The 23,381-nt window shown below is 34.5% G+C and overlaps 1 protein-coding gene across 5 annotated transcripts in view; it reads left to right on the plus strand.

The window, feature by feature from the left end:
- NFXL1 (nuclear transcription factor, X-box binding like 1) overlaps window positions 1-23,381 on the plus strand; it is a 74,750-nt gene that overhangs the window by 13,909 nt on the left and 37,460 nt on the right. For all 5 annotated transcript variants that reach the window (XR_009350842.1, XM_059162024.1, XM_059162052.1 and 2 more), the window contains exons 4-15: window positions 1,025-1,134; window positions 3,564-3,694; window positions 7,012-7,190; window positions 7,467-7,628; window positions 7,736-7,836; window positions 8,472-8,586; window positions 9,749-9,873; window positions 10,555-10,677; window positions 14,285-14,375; window positions 19,414-19,534; window positions 19,766-19,925; window positions 20,986-21,077. Coding sequence is in view for 4 of the 5 variants with exons in the window: in XM_059162024.1 (XP_059018007.1) it covers window positions 1,025-1,134; window positions 3,564-3,694; window positions 7,012-7,190; window positions 7,467-7,628; window positions 7,736-7,836; window positions 8,472-8,586; window positions 9,749-9,873; window positions 10,555-10,677; window positions 14,285-14,375; window positions 19,414-19,534; window positions 19,766-19,925; window positions 20,986-21,077 (1,510 nt within the window). In the remaining variant the exon portion in view is untranslated. The remainder of the gene's footprint in view (window positions 1-1,024; window positions 1,135-3,563; window positions 3,695-7,011; window positions 7,191-7,466; window positions 7,629-7,735; window positions 7,837-8,471; window positions 8,587-9,748; window positions 9,874-10,554; window positions 10,678-14,284; window positions 14,376-19,413; window positions 19,535-19,765; window positions 19,926-20,985; window positions 21,078-23,381) is intronic.

Consider the following 23,381-nt stretch of genomic DNA (forward strand, 5'->3'; position numbering starts at 1 on the left):
CCCTACAGCCCAGCAATTGCACTATTGGGTATTTACCCTAAAGATACAAATGTGATTTAAGGGGACACATGCACCCAAATGTTTATAGCAGCAATGTCTATAATAGCCTAACTATGGAAAGAACCTAGATGTCCATCAGCAGATGAATGGTTAAAGAATATGGGGTATATATATACAGTGGAATACTATGCAGCCATTAAAAACCCTGAAATCTTGCCATTTACAATGACGTGGATGGAACTAGAGGGTATTATGCTAAGTGAAATAAGTCAGTCAGAGAAAGGCAGTTATCATATCTCTCTGATATGAGGAATTTGAGAGGCAGGGTGGGAGGTTTTGAGGGGCAGGAAGGGAAAAATGAAACAAGATGGTGCTGGGGAGGGAGACAAAACCATAAGAGATTCTTAATCTCAGGAAACAAACTGAGGGTTGCTGGGGGTGTGTGGGGGTGGGATAGGATGGCTGGGTTAGTACATCAGGGAGGGTATATGCTATGGTGAGTGCTGTGAATTGTCTAAGACTGATGATTTCACAGTCCTGTAGCCCTGAAACAAATAATACATTATATGTTACTGAAAAAAAGCCAAAAAAAAAAAAAAAAGGAATGTGCAATGTATCAACACACATTTATTATACTTATGCTAAAGGGCTCTGCTGAGCTTAGACTTTGCAAGTTCTTTCACTTTGCTTGTAGGTATGCTTTCTCTTGTAACTTGACATCCTGCTGCTCTTGCCCACGTCTCTGTCCTCCACCAAAGTGGTTAAGGACTGTACAGCAATAAAAGCAAGTATGTTCTCAGAGAGGGCTGAAGTACTGTTTTTGAATTAAGGACATTTGATCTAATGCATGGACTTTGTGACCTCTTGGCAGCTCATTAGTTGCTTTCTTTTTTAAACTTCTCATTTTTCAGCTGTATATCGAATAATTGATAATGGCTACAATTCTCACTGGGGTGCTATTTATTGAGTCTGTGTTATTTTCAGATGTTGCTTAACATGAGTTTTCGATTTTTTAAATTTCAAGATGGAGATATGCGTGAATTAGAGCGAACAAGACAGTATGTACACGAAGCTTTCCAAGCAGGGGCTATGACATGCTTAATTTGTATTGCTTCAGTGAAGAGAAACCAAGCAGTAAGTTCTTCCCTTTATCTATATTAATGCATCTCCCCAAAATATCTTATTTTGCATTTATTATATTTCGCCATTTATTATTCTTTTATTTTTGTTCAAAAGCACTTCATTTGAGAATTTTATTTATGAATAGTCATTTTATAAATCTGTAATTTGAAAAAAATTACCTCTAAATGAGCAGCCAATCTTTTTAGCACTGTTAATGTAAGTGAAGCAAATATCTTCAGTTTTAATGCACGTGTTAATTTGATAAAGCACCGCATCTGCACTTTAGGGATTCCCACAAATACTGAAATGTTGAAATGGACTAAATTTCACTACTTTCAGCAGGTTTTAAAAAAGGGAAATACGGTCCCTGCCTTGAAGGAAATAGAACCTAGTCATGATACTTAATAGTTTATTAGTGAGCTTCTCTGGTGTTTCTTGTGTTGAAGACACTCCAGAAAATAGCTGGGGTCACTGGGGAGAGATGGATTCAGATATAAGTCATGTATTTGGAGGTGCTATGGTCTAATGTGAAGTTATTCATATGTAAATTTAAAAGGGCATTAAAGACACAATTAAGGAGAAATAATGACAATATGGTAGACTCAGTGTTTAGACTCAGAATAATCTATTGTAGCAGCATTGCCTAGACAAAATCAGGCCGAACAAATTGAGTTGGTTGTGTCATGTAGAGTGAATCAGAAATTTTACATAGATTGGATAGGGTAGATGTGGATGCATGGGCCTTTGGTGTCTAGAGTCACATCTGGTTGGCTTACTCTGATTTCTGCTAGTGGATGAATAGTCACTCTGCATGTGGTTATAGTCCCACCTTAAACATTTGCTGTGTGTGTAGATTGATTGATTGATTGATTGATTGATTTAATTTCTTTTCAGTGTACCAGAATTCATTGTTCATGCACCACACCCAGTGTTGCATGCAATACATCCCCTCCATAATACCCACCACCAGGCTCACCACACCTCCCACCGCCCGCCCCTTCAAAACCCTCAGATTGTTTTTCAGAGTCCATAGTTTCTCATGATTCTTCTCCCCCTCCAATTTCCCCCAACTCCCTTCTCCTCTCCATCTCCACATGTCCTCCATGTTATTTCTTATGTTCCACAAGTAAGTGAAACCATATGATAACTGACTCTCTCTGCTTGACTTATTTCACTCAGCATAATACCTTCCAGTCCCATCCATGTTGATGCAAAAGTTGGGTATTCATCCTTTCTGATGGAGGCATAACACTCCATAGTGTATATGGACCACATCTTCCTTATCCATTCGGCCATTGAAGGGCGTCTTGGTTCTTTCCACAGTTTGGTGACTGTGGCCATGATTTATTTATTTTTTAACCTTAATCTTTTCTCCTTGGGATTTCTTAGGTAGTACACAGGAATCGTGCACAAACACAAGAGCGTTAATGTCCCCTTTCTTCCACATGGAATTAATTGGCAGATGAGTGTCCCACCCTTCTCTCCAGTAGGGGTTGGAGCTGGGATAGTTTGAGATGTGTTTTACATGGTTCTTCAGCAGGTCCATAACAGGATTGAACTTTGGCCCTTAGCAATAATCAGCTCAACAATATACCATTTATTGGTATTTCCTCTTCCCTACCTTATCCCCTCATTGTTGCATCCCAGTTCTTTTCTCAGGCACTTCTTTGGGGTAACTCAACTGGGAAATTGCCTTCTTTTTTTTAATGCTTCTGCCAGCCTATGCATTATGCTATATGTGTGATTTTATTGAGTAGTTGTGAAATGTTGTAATGAAAGGAGAACTGATTTTTGTCATTGAATGCTGTCAGGCTTTAAAAATTAATTTACTATTATTAAGTTTAAAAATATATATATTCCTAACTTTTTTGCTCATTTAATTTTTGGTTTAGCACTAAGTGCTAGACTAATAGATTTTATATAACGAAAGGGCTATATACAGATATGTACATAATATATTTCAAGATTCCTCTGTAGAATTATTTATCATTAGAAATAACCTAAATGTCCGGTGAGAAATTGGTTAAATTATGATATATAAATCTATATGATATACAGCTATAAATACCATGTATGAACATATTTAATAATGGTAAGTGCTTATAGTATATTAAAAGACTATAAAGTTACATATCAATTTATACAGCATGACCTTATTTTTAACAAGTATGAAATATATACCAAAACATTTGGAGGTCATCCAGAATGTTAGTAGTTAGTGATTTCTAGCTAAATGATTCTAGGTAATTAATATTTTTATTTAAAGTGTTCTAAACTGAAATTTTTATGGAGAGCAGTTCTTCTATTAGACTGGAAGGAAAAATTTTTTTCTTTAGTCCTTGCATAGCTCTTCAAAATAGTGTGTCACTCGCTTTAAAGTAGTGTAGGGTTATCGAAGAAAATCATTGCATACATGTTAATTTCTGATACCTTTTTCTTAGGTTTGGAGCTGTTCAGGATGTTTCTGTATATTTCACATGCCCTGTATCCAGAAGTGGGCTAAAGATAGCCAATTTCTGGTATCTTCTTTGACGGATGACGATTTTGGAAAGAGAGACTATCCTTGGCCATGGTAACTTTCTGCTAATTTAGTTGGAATAGTAAGTTGTAAAATAAAAGGAAATTGTAGGTCCTGAGTTACCTTATTGGCAGTTTCAGGATCCATGTTGGGTCTTCAGTTAATTTGGTTTGTGGAGTTATAGTACTTTGGTCATGGCTTCTGTTTTTTCCAATTTGTATAACTACTTGTTCCTTTCAAAAACCAATAAATCATTCAGTCTTTACTTTTTCTTCTGCCAAACACTTCCTTAATTATCTTTCTTTAGGAACTTCCATTTCTTTAAAATTCTTTAGGACTAGAATCCTTTGTAATTCTGGTACTTCTTTTCTGGAGTTACTGTTGGTATACATTAGTTAGTATCACTTGGTACAAGTCTGCCATCTAATGTATTTTGATTATAGGCTTCCCAATTTTATCTTTGAAATCTCTCAAACTGCAGGTGTATATTAGTCAGTCTTACTAGTTTTTCCACATTAATTTCATTAGTATGGCTTACTTTGGGTGAATATTTGATTGTGAACTCCTGTTATATTTCTAGAAAGAGTTGGGGAGTGGAAAATTTTTATCTCTGCTAAATAAAGATAATAAAAAATTTATCCATACTGGCAGCTCGGAGGGTAGATTGACTGTCAAGGTAATGAAGAATATACTTCAGGGGTTCTGTGTTCATATAAATATTCACTTTTGTAACTAATTTTGTATTTTTAACAGAGGCCCCTATATTGTATAAGATTCAGACCTCAGAAAGCCTGGATCTGTATCAAACCTCCCCTTTTTACTACAAATACTGACACATTTGTAAAATTTTGGTGGTGTAGTGGTTTTGGTTGTTTTTTGTTTTTTTTTTTTAAGTAGGCTCCAGGCTTAACTGTCTGAGCCACTCAGGCTCCCCTGTGGTAGTGTAGTTTTTCAAAAACATTTTAGACATAATAGTTTCTTTGAAAAATAATTCTTAGAATTCTGTGAGGGTTTTTATTCCCATGTTAATGGGTTATTGAAATTGATGAAGCAAAACGATATGTTCAGGCTTCTCTTACTCTGAAGTGGTGAAGGCAGGATTTGAAACCTAGGATTTCTGGCTTTTAAATTCAGTGCTTTTCAGTTCTTCTGAGTTGTCTTTTATAATACTATTTTTATAGATACTATTGTTTTGTTTGCATTGGATATTAGCTTCTGTGAAACGGTTTAAAATTTTAGAGACTGTATTTTTTTTGCTACTGTATATTTTTTTATTTATGGGAGCATTTCAGTGTTCAATAGGTACAAAATTAAACTAGCTATTCAGACTCAATTTTAGAGATCTAAACCTTATGCATACTTTTTTTTTTTTTTTTAAAGATTTTATTTATTTATTTGACAGAGATCACAGTAGGCAGAGAGGCAGGCAGAGAGAGAGGGGGAAGCAGGCTCCTTGCTGAGCAGAGAGTCCGATGCAGGGCTCGATCCCAGGACGCTGGGATCATGACCTGAGCCGAAGGCAGAGGCTTTAGCCCACTGAGCCACCCAGGTGCCCCTTATGCATACTTTTTATCACCCTTGCTCACCTTATTCTGTTTTAAGTGGTCATTTTGCCACATTGCTAGAAAGTACCAGTTAAAAGGGGAATGAACTACTCTTAAATCTGAAAAACAAAAAATTGAATCAGCTATGTTTTATATTTTTTAAGAAAATTAGTGACTGTTCTGGATTTGTTTAATCCTCATCAAGATGGAACTAGAACTTGATACAAATATTAGTAGTTTTAAGTTAGTTGTTCAGTAGAATTCAAACATTTAAAATGCTGAAATGTTTCTGCTAAGATACTGCTTGCTTATTTATGACATTGACATAATTACATTTTCTTATTGCATGCCATTACTTTAAATAAAACACATTTTACACATAATGCCCTTAGCCTCTCTCTCAGTCTCCTAGAACAATTTAGCCTCACTGTCAATAGGCAGTATTAAGGTGTTGTGAGTTGCTTTTTAGCCATCCATATCTAGGCGTATTTAAAGTCTATATCCCCTTCCACTTTAGCTTAGAGGAATGTAGACATTTTTCCCTTATAACACTTCCAACAAAATAATTTTAGTTATTTATTCTAGATGAGACATGGTATTTTGTTTTTGATTTTTGATTATTAAAAAAAATTGATTACAAAAACAAGTATCTTTGGTTGTTTTGAATATTTATATGGCGTTTATTTGGAAACGGAACATGGTCTTAGAGGTGCCTGGGTGGCTCATTTGGTTAAGTATCTGCCTTCAGCTCAGCTCATGATCCCGGAGTTGCGGGACCGAGCCCCGCATCACACTCCCTGTCCAGCAGGGAGTCTGCTTCTTCCTCTTACCTCACCCCGCTCATGTTTTCTCTCACTCTCTCTGTCTTTCTCTCAAATAAATAAAATCTTTAAAAAAAAAAAAAAAGGATGTGGTTACAGGACAATGAAAATATATAAATGATACAAACGAAAGTGATTACGTGAGACTTTTTCCCGTATATTACACTAGCTATATTCGTTTGTCTGGGGAGTAGTAGGGATTAGAACATCTTTTTAGAATGAAGAGATCCATGGTCTACAAGTGAATTTGATAGGACTGAAAGTTTTATTTTAATCGTGCCAGGTAAAAAAATCTTTCTGCTGTAGCAGAGAAAATGAAATAATATTTTATCTTTTCTTTGATTTAAGCACATTTGTTATATATCTATTTTGTATTAGATGTTGAGAAATTCTTTATTTTCCCCTTCAATTCTAAATTGTAGTCATGTTTCTTGCTGCTGTATTGCCTACCTATAATCTGGTTTCTGTCTTCTGTTTGCTGTTGCTAGTATATTTTACTTATTTGCAGGTGACCCAACAAGCTTTTAAAATATTGAGCTTTATAAAAATTGGAATGATGACCTCAAGAATAAAGTTCATTTGCTTAGTAGAAAGCTAGTGTTGCTTTCTTTTTGTAGTTTCATTCTAACTATGTTTAATACAGTAGGAACTAACCACATGTGGTTATTTAAATTTTGAAAAATTGTGGTGAATTCTGTTTCTTCCTCACTTGTATATATTAGCCACGCTTTAAGTGCTCACTGGTCATATGTGGCTAAGGGCTACTTGTCTGGACATGGTAGATATAGAATGATTCCTTCATCTTATATTATATTGGACAGAGCTACTCTAGATGGTTGAAATTGATTTTTGTAAAATCTTGTTTCTTATTTGTTTAAAGATGGAGCAGCAGGTACATTTATAGAGTTAATTGAGTATACTCTACTCCTAAGTATGTTCATAGTCCTGTTTCTCTTGTCACTTTTAAAAATGAAATTAATTTCAGTAATTTCCTTCTTTTTTGTAGTCCAAAATGTAGGTTCGAATACAAACGATCTGACACACCTAGTAGGTACTACTGCTATTGTGGAAAAGTAGAAGACCCACCTCTAGATCCGTGGCTTGTGCCTCATTCATGTGGCCAAGTATGTGAGAGAGAATTTAAACCTCCTTGTGGCCATAAGTGTTTACTCCTCTGTCATCCAGGTGAGTTAAATATTATATTTATAACTATTTGTGGGTGGTTATTTCTTATGTTGAGGCAGAAAAAAAATTGTCAAAGTTTAATTCAGATCTCAAGTTTACATAAGAAGGTATTAGAAAAAGATAATAGAAGATATTATAACTCCGCACCAATTTTATAAAGCTCAGTGTTTTAAAGTATCAGTAAAGAAAGCTTTACAAATTACTGATACGTGTAGGAATTGAAAGTTTGAAATTTTGATTCATGAGGTTTTTTCTTCCCCTTTCATTGGATTCTAGGTCCCTGCCCTCCTTGTCCCAAGATGGTCACAACTACTTGTTTCTGTAAAAAAGCAAAACCTATACCTCGTAGGTGCAGTGCTAAGGAATGGGCCTGTCAGCTGCCATGTGGGCGGAAGTTGCTTTGTGGACAGCATAAGTGTGAAAATCCTTGTCATGCAGGTAAAAATGTCCTACCTGTTGGGTGTTCACAACTTTTTAAGTAAAAATCAAAGCAGTCTTTCTTAGTTTTGTAATGTTTCTGTGCTAATGTATCATTGCAATTTTAGGAAATTGTCCGCCCTGTCCGAGAGTTAGTAGACAGAAGTGTGTCTGTGGGAAACAAGTAGCTGAAAGGAGCTGTGCGAGTCCACTGTGGCACTGTGATCAAGTGAGTGCATAGGCTTTTGGAGGGGTGGGTGTTAAAGAATGCAGAAAGCGTAAACAATTTGAGATGCTAATTGGGTTTAGCTGGATAAATGGAAGAAGAGCAAACCAAATGAATTATATTCATGTTTTAGGAAACTATTTTCCAATTTAATGTAACTTTAATTATTGGAGGACATTTTTTCTTTTCAAATGAATAGCTATTTGTTGACTTTCAGATTCAATACCTATGTACTCTGCTTCTTGCTATATCTCTCCTTCCTTGTCATTCCCTTCTCTTCAACTAACACCACTTCCTTCCTGAGTTAATCCAGTTGAGGAAGTAGGGTTTTGTAGATTGTCCTAGAATTGACAGGGTTTTAGTATCATTTAGAAATCTTTGGTAGATGGTCATATGAAGCTATATGTACTTTTTCCCCTTTATTTTAAAAACACACTCTTTGGCACATAGGAAATATGTGTGTATATGTTTGTATGCATGCATGTGTGTGTGTGTGTGTGTGTGGTACCTATATAAAATATAGCGCATATTGTGAAGAACATAAAGAAGTGGCTTGTGATTGAAAAATGGATTAGGTCATGCACAAAAGACTTTTTGTTGACTTTGAAGTTTTATGTGCTTATTGCATTTTATTTTAGGTATGTGGAAAAACATTGCCATGTGGTAATCATACATGTGAGCAGATTTGCCATGTTGGTGCTTGTGGAGAATGTCCTCGGTCTGGGAAAAGGTTCTGTCCATGTCAGAAGTCAAGTAAGACTTTAAACCTTTAGTGGGAAATGATTATTTCTCATGTTCACTTAGAGTACATCCCTAATTAAATTAGATTTCTGTGGAAGTTCATAATGTAATTTCAATAAAAATGTCAATTTTATATTAGATTTTTTTTTCCCAGGAAGGTAACATTTATTTCTTCAGAAGGCTGCAGGAGAAGGAAAGTAGTTAGGATTCTAAGAGTGCCAGCCAGTAAAATAAATATGTCTTGTGGATGAAGATACATGTTGAGAAGAGCTTTTTACATAAGGCATGCATGCCTCTGGTTAAGTCAAGCCCCATTCTGGCTGTACTCATCAGTTTTAGTTTGTAGTTTTTTTTGTTTTTGTTTTTGTTTTTTTTTAAATGTTTGCTGAAAGGACAGTATGGCTTAATGGGTTAAGAACTCACACTTGGGAGTCAGGCATATACTGGTTCAGATTCCATCTTCATGAACTATAGTTTTTTCAAGTTAAATGCAGTAATAATATTTTCTTTATAAGGTAAAGAGAATGAAATGAGCGAGAATTAAATGATAAAATGTGCATAAAGTATTTGGTATAGTGTCTGGCAATAAAGGAAACCTCATAATCATAAACTGTCATTATTATTATATTAGGTTATAGGTGAATTTAATTTCGCTGCCTTGAGATAAGGCACAGAACATTGCAGTTTGGGTGTACTTCTTTTAACTCTGTACCAATTCTAGCACACGTATTTATAAGATTATTGCCAGCACTTGTCTTAATATGTGTATGTTAAAGGTCAGTTTCATAATGTTCTGAAGTCTACATCATTTTTTTTTTTTCTAATCCTGTGAGGTTGTTAAGAGAAAATTTTCTTTTTATAATTCCATTTATTGTAGAATATTTCCTAGAGGTATATGTGGTCTTACTCTTTTATTTAGGTAAGTATTTCTGAAGTAGTTAGCTCATAAACATATGTGTCTTGAGGATGGTAACTTGTTAGGTGTCAAATTCTTTTTTAAAAACAGACTTTTTTGTTAGGGATTATTTTCATTAAATGTAACTCTTCCAATAATTATGTAGATGCATATATTCACAGTCTGAAAGGGCTATTTAGGGAGTGAAAAGAACATGGCATGTTTTTAATGCTTTAAAGTAATGTATCTTATTAACTTTGACTCTTTGTCTGCTTTTAGAGTTTTCTTTGCCGTGTACAGAAGATGTACCAACTTGTGGAGATAGTTGTGACAAAGTACTTGAATGTGGAATCCATAGATGTTCACAGCGTTGTCACCGAGGTCCTTGTGAAACATGCAGACAAGTTAGTCCTCTCCTGTAATAATTAATTTTAAAAACCACCTATCATAGTATGTCAAATAGGATTATGCTATAATTGTTTTCCATTACTTTTATAAGCATCTATATGACGATCTGTATGAGCTTTGTTGACCTAATATTTATGATAGAGAAGCAGGAGAGTATGCCAACAATCAAATCTAAAAATTAGCCTTTAGTTTTGCTTGATAAAAGTTGAAATGTTGTCATTTTTATAATCTAGTTTTATCTGTCTTTTCAGAAGATATTCAAAGCAATGATAATTCAGCTTAGTGATGATGGAAAGAAATAAATGCTTAGAAGTGAGATGTTGAAGTTATATATGTCATTTTGGTTTTGACCATGCTACTAAATAATCCAGTTCTTTTGTTTTACTGAAATAAGATGTGCAGATGGTATGGCGTAACTAGATGTTATTTTAATGTGTTATTGTTTTGCTATTTAATATCCAATTTTACTAAATTTAATAATAGAAATTCCATGAAGTCTTTGTAAAGTAAGATACAAACAAATGTCTTAGGAAATTGGCTTTATTTTTGGTCAAGCTTTTTATACGAAAGACATTTTAAACTTTCCTTCTTTATTCTTCACTAATTACAGAGATTGCAAAATGGAGGAAAAATGCCAACAGAAGTTAGTTTTAATAGCATTCATTTGATTCTTCCAGGAAGTAGAAAAGCATTGTCGCTGTGGGAAACATACAAAACGAATGCCATGTCATAAGCCTTATATTTGTGAGACTAAGTGTGTTAAGATGCGGGACTGTCAGAAGCATCAGTGTAGGAGAAAGGTATGTGGAGTAAGCCTGGGAAACTGATTTAAATTGTCTTGAATTTGTACTTTTTGAGCCTGTGGTAAGCGCCATCATGATTTGTTCTTCAGATGTTAAAGCATGTTCTTTGTTTTCCATATGGAATACTAGTAAATATTCTAGATTAATCTTGTTTATGTTAGTGGGAAATCTTTACTAAGGTTTTCAAACGACAGGGTCTCTTTTTGGTCCTGGGCATAGACGTTTTAACTTGGTTCTTGGGCTGTTTATTTTCCATGGATTTTAAAACATCATGGTGGTGGTAGGGCGTGAGAGAGTGGTAGAGTGTTAGAGTTCATTTGGTGGTAGAGGCTTACCTTCCTAGTGTTCAAATCTTATTTATAGACACTTGGTTCCATATAAGTTGGACTGGAGTATTTTATTGAATCTGTAAATTTGTAGTTTTTGTGAGTTCCGTTTATCATTATGAATTATACCTCGATTTCTGGTAAGGTTTTTTTGTTCTTAAATCTATTAAAATATGGTGATACTGTTTTGTTTAATGTTAACATGGATATCATTTTCTGTTCTTTTACTCTTAACTCATATTTATAGTGGACTTCTTAGAGACCACATTTAGATACTATTTTATAGTATCTTCCACTCAAATGTTGACAATCTTTGTCATTTAATTTGGGTGTAGTCATTTAAATTTAATGTGATCTTTAATATGGTAGGATTGAAATCTGTCATTTTGCTATTTATTTTCTATTTGCCCATCTGTTGTTTGTCCCTTTTCCCTCTTTTGTGTTTTCTCTTTGAGCAAGGATTGGTTTTCAGTGATTCATTTCAACTCTTTTATTGGATTCTTACACATTTTATATCCATGTATTTTATAAACCCCAAATACATTCAATTACTTCTGCTTTTAATAGATATCTTTTAAAGAATTTGAAAAAGTAAGAAAAGTACTCATATATATTTATCATGGAATTCACTGTTTTTAGTGCTTGTTATCCTTTTACAGACATTTGGGTTTCTGTTTTTTCTTTCTTTTGGAAGGACTTCTTTTAATATTTTTTGTAATGCTGGTCATGACGTCTTTCAACTTTAATGAACTGTCTTTAGCCATTGTGACAAATATTTCTGTAGTAGAATTCTAGTTTGACAACATTTTGCCCATACTTTAAAGATGTTCCATTATCTTTAGCCTGCTTGGGATGGTTATCTTTGTTCCTCTGTACTGTATATAATGCCTCTTTTTTCTTTGGCTACTTTTAGAGATTTTTCCCTATACTGTTGGTTTTCAGCAGTTTATTTGTGGTGCTCCTGTGTAGCTTTCTTCTTGTTTCTTTAGCTTGGTTTCTGTTGAGTTTCTCTGATCTGTTTTTAGTTTTTATCAAATTTGTGAAATTTTCATTCTTTGTTTCTTCAAATATTTTTCCCCCATGCATCACCTTCTGAGACTCCAATGATGTTGTGTGTCATGTTGCTTGAAGCCCTACAGCCCACTGATGCACCATTTATTATTTAGTCCTTTTAATTTCTAAAATTTAATTTTAGCCTATATGTAGCTTTGTCTTCAGTTCACTAATTTTCTTCTACATTATCTAATTTGATGTTTATCCCTTCCTGTGTCTTTTCATCTCAGAATGTAGTAATTTTTATATCTCTGAGAATTGGGAGTTGAGCCTTTTTTATGTCTCCCATGTTTGTCCTTAGCAGGCTCATGCTTTCCTCTATCTTCTTGAATGTATTGATGAGCTATACTTTTATCATGTTCATGTTAATGTCTTTGCCTACTGATTCTGTCATCTATCATTTTTGGGTCTCTTGCTGTTGATTGGTTTTTCTTTTCCTTTTGGATGATATTTTCCTGATTGGTAATTTTTTATTCGTTTCCAGACATTATGAACTTTAAATTTTTGGCTGCTGGGGATTTGTTTGTATTCCTTTAAATATTTTTAAGCTTCATTCTGGGTTTAAGTCAAGTTATTTAGAAATCATTTGGTTCTTTTGAGGCTTGAATTTATTAGGCAGAATGAGGCCACCCTTTTATCCAGGGCTAATTTGGTGTCATTACTGAGGCAATAATTCTTCTAATTACTTAAAGCCTGTGTATTAGGAGATTGTTCCCCTGTGTCCATAGGGAACACAAATTATTCCTAGCCTTGTATAATTTCTTAGAAATGGTTGTAACTTCTTCCAGTGGTTCTTTCTTTCTCAGATTTGGGTATTATACATGTATACTACTTACATGTATTCAATATATTGAATTCAAAATGTACATGTATTTACATGTATACTGTTAATCATATAAAGACCAGTACTCAGCAGAGGACTCAAGGGGTCCTTCCCTGACTTCTCCACAACTTTCTCTGTACTGCTACCACTTCTCCAGAAATTCTAGCTACACTGACCTCCCTGAATTATGAATTTTGTCTGCTCAACTTGGTGAGACCACCAGACTCTGCTTGTGATCTTCCTTGTGCTATAGCCTGGAAACCTGAGTCTAAGCAAGTACTATCATAGAACTAACCTTGTTTGTTTCTCTTAGAGATTGTTGTCCTGTGCTGCCTCAATGTCTAATGTCTAAAAACTGTTGCTTCATATATTTTTTCTGATATTCTGGTTGTTTAAAACAGAGTAAATCTGATCATTATTACTCCATCATGGTCAAAATCCAGAAGTATGTTGAAAGGCTTATTCAAGTCATGGACCACATAGATTCTTTCCTCCCATTGTTACTGGCAGAGTGATAGGTACATAGTATTACTTGGTAACTATTAGCCTAATTGAATGAACTATTTTGACTTTTAGTTGCTTTTCAATAGTGTGTATTCTGTTTTAAGCTATTTTTTATACTTTGAAACTTGTTCTTAAGTAGGTTACAATCCTATGTTTCTTTAAGACAGTTGTAGTCTGTATTTTTTCCTCAACATTTGGATATCTGAGAGGTCATGGAAGGAGTTAGGATGGCAAGATGGGCTTTAAGCAGTTGCTGTGTGTTCATGAATGAAATTGGGGGAGGTCTGCCCAAATGGATTAGAAGACAGGGAGGTGAGAAGATAAAGTTAGAAGCAATTAGCCTTTCTGTTTCTCTCTTTTAGTCAGTCTTTGATGCCATGGTTTGAAAATAAACTAATTTGATTTAATTTAATTTAATTAATATTAATTTAATTTAATAAACTAATTTGAAAATAAACTAATTTGAAAACCAAACTAATCTATACACTGAATCATAGATTGGTTTATTTTCATTAAATAATTTAAAAGATAGACTTAATTGTTTGCCTGAATTGACTATGGGATTTGACCAAATCCATTCCTTTTGTTAATATTGGCAATCTCTGCATAGATACGTAGGAATGAAATTATCTAATGGGACTGTTTTAAGTTCCAGAGTAATTAAAGGGCAAGGAAAATTAGCTTGATTTCATTAAATTAGTTCGTGGTCTATTTAAATTTGTAAGTTCTTAGTACAGTCTGTCTACTTAGAATAATGTTAATCTTCTTGAATACTTTTATTCTTATGGTGAAAAGAAGTATCTTTTGCTTTTCATGAATTCTGAGAATAACTAGTGATGACATTCATATTATGTGTGGTTTTCAAATGACTGTTCTTTATATATTGCTTTCCCTTCAGTGTTGCCCTGGAAACTGTCCACCTTGTGATCAAAACTGTGGACGGACTTTAGGATGTAGAAACCATAAATGTCCATCTGTCTGCCACAGAGGTAAAATTTAACAATAGCTGTAATTTAATGTTTGTTTTTATACAGTACTTTATAACTGGTAAAGTTTTTACATTCATTTTCTGATTCTTAACAACCTTGAGAAGGTAGGGCAGTCACCCGTATCCCCATTTTATGGGCAAGGAGATTGAAGCTAAAGATACTTCCGTGACTTTCTCTGAGAAATACCTAGTAAAGCACTATAGCTAAGATTTGAACCCAGGCCTTCTAAATATAAACGTTTTGTTCTTTTTATGACACCATGTTGTTTCCTTACTTCTTCCTAACCTCCCTCACACAATTTTTATGTTAATTAATATGTTCTTAGGTTTTTTAGTGTTATTTTGAGTTTTAGACATTTATATGGAATTAAGTCTAGTAAGGGATTGGATGTATCCTAAGCCAGTGGTTCTTAGCCTTTTTGGTCTTAAGATTCTCTTACATTCTTTTTATAACCAATGACTTTTTGTAAATGCTGGTTTTATCTATTGGTATTTATTGTATTTGAAGTTAAAATACAGTGTAATAATGTTTATGGTTTTATTTAAAAATAGCAATAATGAACTCATTACATCTTAATACAGTAACAGTTTTTGTGAAAAATAACTATTTTCTGAATAAATGTAGTGAGAAGAATGGTATTGTTTTACATTTCTGCAATTGTCTTTAATCTCAAGCTTAATGGAGAATAGGCAAAATTCACATGTGTGCTTCTGCATTCAGTTTGTTTCTATACACCTTGACTCATGGCATCTGTAAAACTACTCTATGCATATGAGACCTTTTAGACCTCCTCTCAGGGTTGCTGAAGTTATTAGACATTGAAAACTGAGTTAACAGGACACATGGGTGGCTCAGTCGGTTAACCGTGTGCCTTCAGGTGAGGTCATGATTTCAAGGTCCTGGGCTGGAGCCTCCTGAGTCCGCAGCTCCTTCCTCAGCAGAGAACCTGCTTCTCCCTCTGCCCTTGCTCTGCTCCTGCTTGCTTGCTCTCCTGTGCTCTCTCTCTCAAATAAATAAATTTTAAACAAATTAAAAAAAAAAAAGAAAGAAAACTGAGTTAACTTTACCCATTTGGAGTAGGTTGATATGAAAAGGAATATTGATTGTATAGAACAGTGGAGGAGGCACGGACTTTAGTGTCAGAGGTCCTGATTGAAGTCTGGATTCTGCAGCTTAGATAGCAGGTTTATGACCTAGCGCAAACTGTACTGTTTTTGTTAGCTTCCTTTGGGATTAGGTGGATGCCAGATGCCTCCCTTAATCTCTTAATCTTCTCAAAAGTTCAAAAAGTATATTGTGCTACTGTTACTTTGTACAGTAAGGAGGCAGGCAAAGAGACTATTGGCCAAAGGTCATAGAACTAGGTGCAGGGTCAGATGTGAACTCAAACTTGAATGATCTTTCCATCCCATTACATTGCCTCCCTGTTAGGAAAAGTGGCAGATTGAATTAATCCCATAGACTTTTTCCTGTGTGTGTTCTCTGATTTGTTGGTATCTTTAAATTGTGAAAGAATTTTATTTTATTTTTTTATTATTTTTTTTAAGAATTTTATTTTTTTAAAATCATATTACATCATTGATTCATTAGATTTTATTAACATTCTAAATTTAGTCATTAATTCAATTAAAAAGTATCTTTGAGTGTCTACTAAGTATCAGGCATTGCAAATGTATAAATGAACAGTTTTGACAAAGTGCCTGCTTTTTTTGAACTTATTTTTTTACTTCCCTTCAGCTAGAGTATAAATAAGTAATCAAAGTAATATGGAATATTAGGTAGTGACAGTAATAGAAAGGAACTCTGGTGTGATCAGGAGAGGACTCTAGAAAGAAGACATTTGAGAGGAATCCAAAAAAAGTAAGGATTACAAGCCATGTGGGAAGGGGGCGGGATGGTGTTTTGGGCAAGAAAGCAAAAATTGCAAAGGCCTAGAGACAGGAGCATTCGAAAGAATTTACAAAGAGGACTGAATGATGTAAGTGCTCAGGGGGACAGATGACAGGAGATGAGGGCAAAGAGATGGTGGGATAAAGGATTGCTGGAAAAAAAATACGTTTAGGACCTTGCTGACTGTTGTTAAAACACTGGCCTTGACTTTAATTAGAAAACCTAACTAGTTGTATTTACCATTAAAGAAATTGGATCCAGTAGTTTAGAATTCTCTCACCAAGGAAACACCAGGCCTAGTTGATTTTTACACATGATTTTTAGCATTTAAGATGTGTGTGTGTGTGTGTGTGTGTGTGTGTGTGTGTGTGTATGTGTGTGTTAAGTTCAGTCTCTCCATAATCTATTTGAGAGTAAATGTAAAAAAGGAACATGTCCCAACTTGTTATCTGAAAGGAAAGAGAAAATTATAGGCTAGTCTAACTCATAAATATGTTTGTAAAAAATTTAAGGTTTCTGTTACTCAGATCCAGCTATCCAATATGATAGTATTAGCTGTTTAAAACCTTAATCTTTCTTAGTCAAGTAAGGTTTATTCCAATAATGTATGATTATTTTAACTTTAGTAAATCTAATGATGTGATTCACCACATTAATAGTCTAAAGGAAAAGTGAAACTATTTTAGTGAATGTCTATAAACAAGATGATGAACTTCAACATTCATATTTGATGAAAACTTAATTAGAAATTGAAGGGAACGTCCTTAACCTGCCACAGAATACCTGCCAAAAGGGTAGAGCACACGTCATACTTAGTAGAGGAGTGTCAAAGCACATTGCACTCTTGTATTGTTTTGAAGCAAATCCCTCAGATCCTTCAGTGTTCATTTCTAAAAGGTGGATTCTTAACCTAAAAAATAGTTAAAATATTTCTTAATATCAGCAAATATCTGCTGTTCAAATATCTTGTGTCATAAATATCTTCATCTTTAAATTTAGTTTGTATGACTCAAAAACCTGGTAAGATTGACATACTGCAATTGGTTGATGTCTCTAAAGTCTACAAATTATACATTTCTTCCTCTGTCTCCTTTTCTTTTTTCCTTGTCTCTTATTTAAGAAATGAGGTTGTTTTATTTAGGCACAGGGTCTGCATTTTACAGATTACGTCTCTGTGGTATTATTTGACATCTTCTCCTATATTTCCTATAAATTATTAGTGGAATATTTGATCAGATCCAGGTTCTTTTTTTTTTTTAAAGGAGCTTATTAGCCCCTAACAAAATTTACCTTAATGGAAGGCATGTAGAAGATGTGTTGTGCAGCTTTTACCATCTGATCCACAGTTCCATAGGATACATAGAACCATTACCTCATACTGTTTTCCATCATTCGAGACACCTTCATGATCAGGGTTACACCGTAACTCATAGGAAGAGGATGCGAACTGCATGTTTGCACTGTGAACATGTGGAAGTTTGACTTACACTTCTTTAAGTTCAAGGTCATCTGTGTTAACGGTTCTAGAATTACTGGAGGAGTGCCCATTTTGGCAGTCGACCCACTGGTCACTGGAGTTGCATTCTGAATGCGGCTTTTTCATTTTAAAACTGTCTTTGAAGCTACTTTATCTGTCAGGGTGTGTAATTCTGTTGGTCAGTAGGAAGACTTTAAAGAAATTATCTCTTATTTTTCTTAAGATTTAGTTTTCAACAAAGGAAAAGTGATGCTTTAGCTTAGAGTGGCAGAGAGGTGTTATGTTTGATAAGTTCCTCTTTGAATTGCTGAAGGTGAATGAAAATTATTGTTAAGTATGGAAAATGATATGCTTCATACTAAAAGGTCATTATTAACTGTCTGAAAATATGACACCTGGTCACTCTTCTGGAAAGATAAAATTTGATCATGTGGATAACTTGGCTTGCATTACCATCAAGAAAAGACTTCACTGGGTTGTACCTTACTTATCAAAACACTGAAGTATAAATTTGATGACTTGTACAATACATATATATTTTTTTTCCCTGTGTTGCTTTATACTCTCATTTCCTTATTCTTTGTTCACTATTTGAATAAAAATCCTTCTGGTCCTTTTAGGAACTTTTATAAGAGGCTTTAACCAGGGTACTTTTCATCATTAGTCTGTTTCTTATCAGGTTAACTGCTCTTCAGTGTTTTGCTTGGTTCTGACACGTAGGCAGCAGTCTTTTACGATCCTTGCTCCTTAGTTGAAGAATTTTATTCCCTTCTTGCTATTTCATTTCTGCGGGGAACCTTATTTAATGGGAACACTGGAGTGGGAATAAAGACCTGAAGATGATGTCAGAGCTTTGGGAGAATTTTATAGCCTGTTAAAAAAAATTTCTTTATTTTGTTTTTGTGTATTCCTTCCAGCCTGTAACAAAAGGTAAAAAACTGAAACCCAAATAACTTTTCGTTTTGAAATATGTAGAAGAGAAATACTTGGAATTATAACCTAAAATGAGAGTTTAGAATTAGTCCTTCACAAAGCATAAGTAATAGTAAGTTGACTTTCTTGTTATTACCCTGATGAGAGAAATTACTCTTATTAGGGAATTTAAAATAATGTACTTAAGTAGAAGTATGCATGAAAATGAGCCAAGAAGATTATTGATGTTAGGTTTTTCTAAGACATAAATCTGTTTTGCTTGTGTAGTGATGATTAAATGATTAATGTGTTAAATTTGTTATTTAGAATAAGAAAATTCTATAACTTTTTAATTGAATTATCAGTGTAGATATAGAAAAGAATGCAAATAATAATAAGTGTATAGCTTGGTGAATTTTTACAACCTGAACATAACTGGCTAACCAAAACTCTGGTGATTAAACAGAACATTACTAGTATATCCAGCACCCTCCTTGTATCCTTCGTAACCATCATCCTGATTTCAAACAGTATAGTTTTTCCCATTTGTTGTATGTAAGTGGACTCATATACTGTACACTCTTTGTGTTTGGCTTCCTTCGCTCAGTGTTTCGTGTGCGAGGTTCATTCACCTTGTAGTTTCTTTATTCTCATTGTAGAGTATCCAGTTGTGTGAATACTAAACTCATTGATTCTGTTGTTGATTATCATTCAAATAGTTAAGGATCTTTCTTTTTAAGTTTCAGACCTTTTTTTTAGGCAGTTGTTATCCCTGCCCGGAAACTGTAGACGTGAAGTGCAATTGTGGCAATACAAAGGTGACCGTGCCCTGTGGCCGGGAGCGCACCACAAGACCACCCAAGTGCAAAGAGCAATGCAGGTTAGTATGAGGTTCTGCATAGACTTATATTTGGTGTCTTACAAATTTAAGTTCATAGTGATTTTAAATATTCTTAGTACTTTAAATTCTGCTTTAATGTTCTAAAATACTAATATCTACAGTATTCTTGTTCTGTGTGGAAGCAAAAGATAACATAAATAGATAATTGTACTTTAGATATAATTGTTCAATGATCAAAAGTAATTTAAAAAATTGTATTTTATGATTTAGTCGACCACCAACTTGCCATCATACAAGTCAAGAAAAACATCGCTGTCACTTTGGCTCTTGTCCTCCGTGTCATCAACCTTGCCAAAAAGTTTTGGAGGAATGTGGTCACTTGTGTCCTGCTCCATGTCATGATCAAGCATTAATAAAGCAAACTGGCAGGGTAAGGGACTATATTTTAAGAGGTAGTGCATTGCTGTGGGTCATACTTTCTTCATTTTTACTTAGTCATTCAACAAGCAATGGTTGAGTAACTACTGGGTATTAAGCACTGTAATAGGAGCTGGGGTACAAGGTAAATAAGACTTGCTCTTTTGTCTTAGGAAGCTCATGGTATAGAAAAAGTGAGAAGACAATAAACAGACGTTTGCTAAAATTGTGTGACAGTCATGTTATAATTCTGATACACGTGAGGTTGGCAGTCTTCATATATTGTGGTTCAGGGTTATAGGTATCTTCTGGTCACCTCAAAGATTCATTCACTTAGTCAGTGAATATTTATTCAGTCCTTACTATGTGTTAAGCATCATCCTACCTGTTCACAACAGTGAACAAATAATGGAGATTACATTCTGCTGGTGGAAGTCGAATTTTACAGTTCTGTTTCTCATTTGCCTTTTGGCTAATAAGTAAAGGATAAACCCCAGTAGTGCAATTGCTAGGTTGTAGGGTAGCTCTATTTTCAACTTTCTGAGGAACGGCCATACTGTTTTCCAGAGTGGCTGCACCAGCTTGCATTCCCACCAGCAGTGTAGGAGGGTAGACCTGTACTCCTGGGGCACATAATATATTATATGTTAATAAAAAAAAATTAAAAATTTTTAATGGGAAAATGCTTTAAAATACAAATTATAAATTTGTAAATTTATTTATATATAATTACCACTATGGTGTATTGGATTGGTTAACTCAGAATAAAAAGTTTCTCAACTCCCATCTGTTAAAAAAAAAAAAAAAAAAAAGTAAAGGCAGCTACATTGTCTTTGTTCTGCCATTTAAAAACTGGAGTCTGCCTTAATTTTTAACATCAAATGTGTGTGGAGGGAAGCAATCTGATAGAATACAGATGGAATAAAATATTTCAGTAAGCACAATTTGTTGGTTACTTAAAAAAATTTCAACCTGCTTGAGCAGAGGGTTTGTGGAAATATTTTCTTAGATTCTTACATTGGGCATATAATTAAATTCCTCTGCCTTTAAATTATTATGTATTTTACTTGTAGCACCAGCCTACAGGCCCTTGGGAACAGCCTTCTGAGCCAGCATTTATTCAGACTGCATTACCTTGTCCTCCGTGTCAAGTTCCTATTCCTACGTAAGTATTTTAGAATTTTAACTTAAAAAAAATTTTTTTTGACAGAGTTAAAGGTATATCGTTTTTTTTTTTTTTTTAAGATTTTATTTATTTATTTGACACAGAGAGAGAGAGAGATCACAAGTAGGCAGAGAGGCAGGCAGAGGGAGAGGAAGGGAAGCAGGCTCCCCACTGAGCAGAGAGCCCAATTTGGGGCTCGATCCCACGACCGTGAGATCATGACCTGAGCCGAAGGCAGAGGCTTAACCCACTGAGCCATCCAGGTGTCCCTCAAGGTGTGTATCTTAAATTACCTCCTCCCCTTTTCTTTGTTCAGTTCATCATTTTTTTCAGGCCTAGTCCATAAACCAGTGTCTCTGTCGTCAGCCTCATTCTTTTCTAAGTACATTTTACATACTGCCTGAAAACCTCTAGATATCTTTTTTTGAGTCTTTCCCCCAGCTGGAGTTTAATGTCCTTCTGAGTTTCCATAGCAATTCACATTCAGAATAATTCATCCAAGAGATCATCTGTTAGTTTTCCTGATGGATTCCCATGCTAGTCTGTGAGCTCCTTGAGGACAGAGGAAAACCAGGTTGCAAGTAAGGTAAACTTGAAGGAAACATTGAAAATCAAAGAAAGTAGTGATCTGGAATGTAGTGTTCCCAGGAAATGGCCTGGACTGGGTTGTAAGGAGTCAAATCCTAGGGTAATATGAATCATGGAATGGTTCATACTTTAGTAGAGGTTATGGAATATAGGAGTAAAAGAAGCACAGAATTCTGGGAACCAATGTAACATTAGAAAACAGCCTGTTGTCTACCATTAAGGTTCCAAACAATATTTGGTATTGTTTTAGAGAGACAGTTGTTATTTCCTTTTATTTCCTTATTTATTTTTATTTATTTATATGTTTATTTTTACAGATTTTATTTATTTATTTGATAGAGAAACAGCAAGAGAGGGAACACAAACAGGGGAAGCAGGAGAGGGAGAAGCAGGCTTCCCGCAGAGTAGGGAGCCCAATGCGGGCTCACAGGCTCAATCCTAGGACCCTGGGATCATTACCTGAGCTGGAGACAAACGCTTAATGACTGAGCCACCCAGGTGCCCTTCTAATTTCCTTTCAAAGGCTCTCACTCCCATTTTGTCCTTCCATATTTTTCTTTTCAGTGTAAGTAGAAGGTATTTTTATATACTGGTTGTGCAGTCAGGTTGGGAGGCAAATGTTGGGAGCTGTATCTACAAACAGTAATTTTAGTCTATAGATTAATGGAGGGGGAGTTCATAGGCACTGCACTTGTTTGTATAATTGTAGTCAGTTATCTTTGAATTCCTTTGTCTGTCTTACAGGAGGATTATTTAAAAGAGATGCCCATCTTATTTCCTAAAATTCTTAAGGATAGATTAAATATTTTATTAATTAAGTTCATCAAAATTAATTTCCTCAAGGTTGGATTAAACATTTTATGAAGGTATAAAAACTGCCTGAAATTACTAAGTCGTGTACTAGAAGTTTAAAGAATTAATTTTAAAAGTCTTTCCTTTGTACTTAATTGTAATGTGCTGCTGAAAGTTCTCTTGGGGGTACATATATTAAAACATTGTGTTTTAGAGTAAGAACTCTTGAGTCCAGTGTTCCTTCTAACTACTACGATAAATAAGTACAATATCTTCTCTGTTTGTAAAATAAGGATATTCAAGATATTTACAAAGATGTCAGTGGGGAAGAGAGAATTTTTGGAGGTCTTTATTAAAAAATATTTGTAGTATCTAGTAAACAATTTCTTTCTTAAATTCTTTTTTTCTGATGTTAGTATAGCCACTTCTACCCTCTTTTGGTTACAGTTTACATGGAGGAAGGGACAGATTCTTAGAAATGCAGAAACTTCTGAAACTGACTCAAAAAGAAGTAAAAAATCTGGATAAGCCCTTACGTGGTAAAGAGATTAAACTAGTAACCAAAAACCTACCACAAAGAAAAGCCGAAGACAAGTGACTTTACTGGTGAATTCTACCAAATATTTAAGGAATTAACACCAGTGTTTCACTCTGTGAAGACACTTCCTGACGTATTCAATGAAGCTTGTATTTCCTTTATACTAAGAGCAGAAAAAGACATCACAAGAAAACTGCAGATCAGTATCCCTTTTGTATTAAATACAAAAATTCTCAACCAAATCCTAACAGACTGAATCCTAACAGACTGAATCCAGCAACATGTAAAAAGGATTGTACATCATGACCAAGTGGGATATATCCCAGAAATATGAGGTTGATTCAACATATGAAAATCAAAATATCAAAGTAATATTTTATCACAAG

The sequence above is a fragment of the Mustela lutreola genome, chromosome 1 (assembly GCF_030435805.1).
Source record: "Mustela lutreola isolate mMusLut2 chromosome 1, mMusLut2.pri, whole genome shotgun sequence".
In the NCBI taxonomy this organism is placed as follows: Eukaryota; Metazoa; Chordata; class Mammalia; order Carnivora; family Mustelidae; genus Mustela; species Mustela lutreola.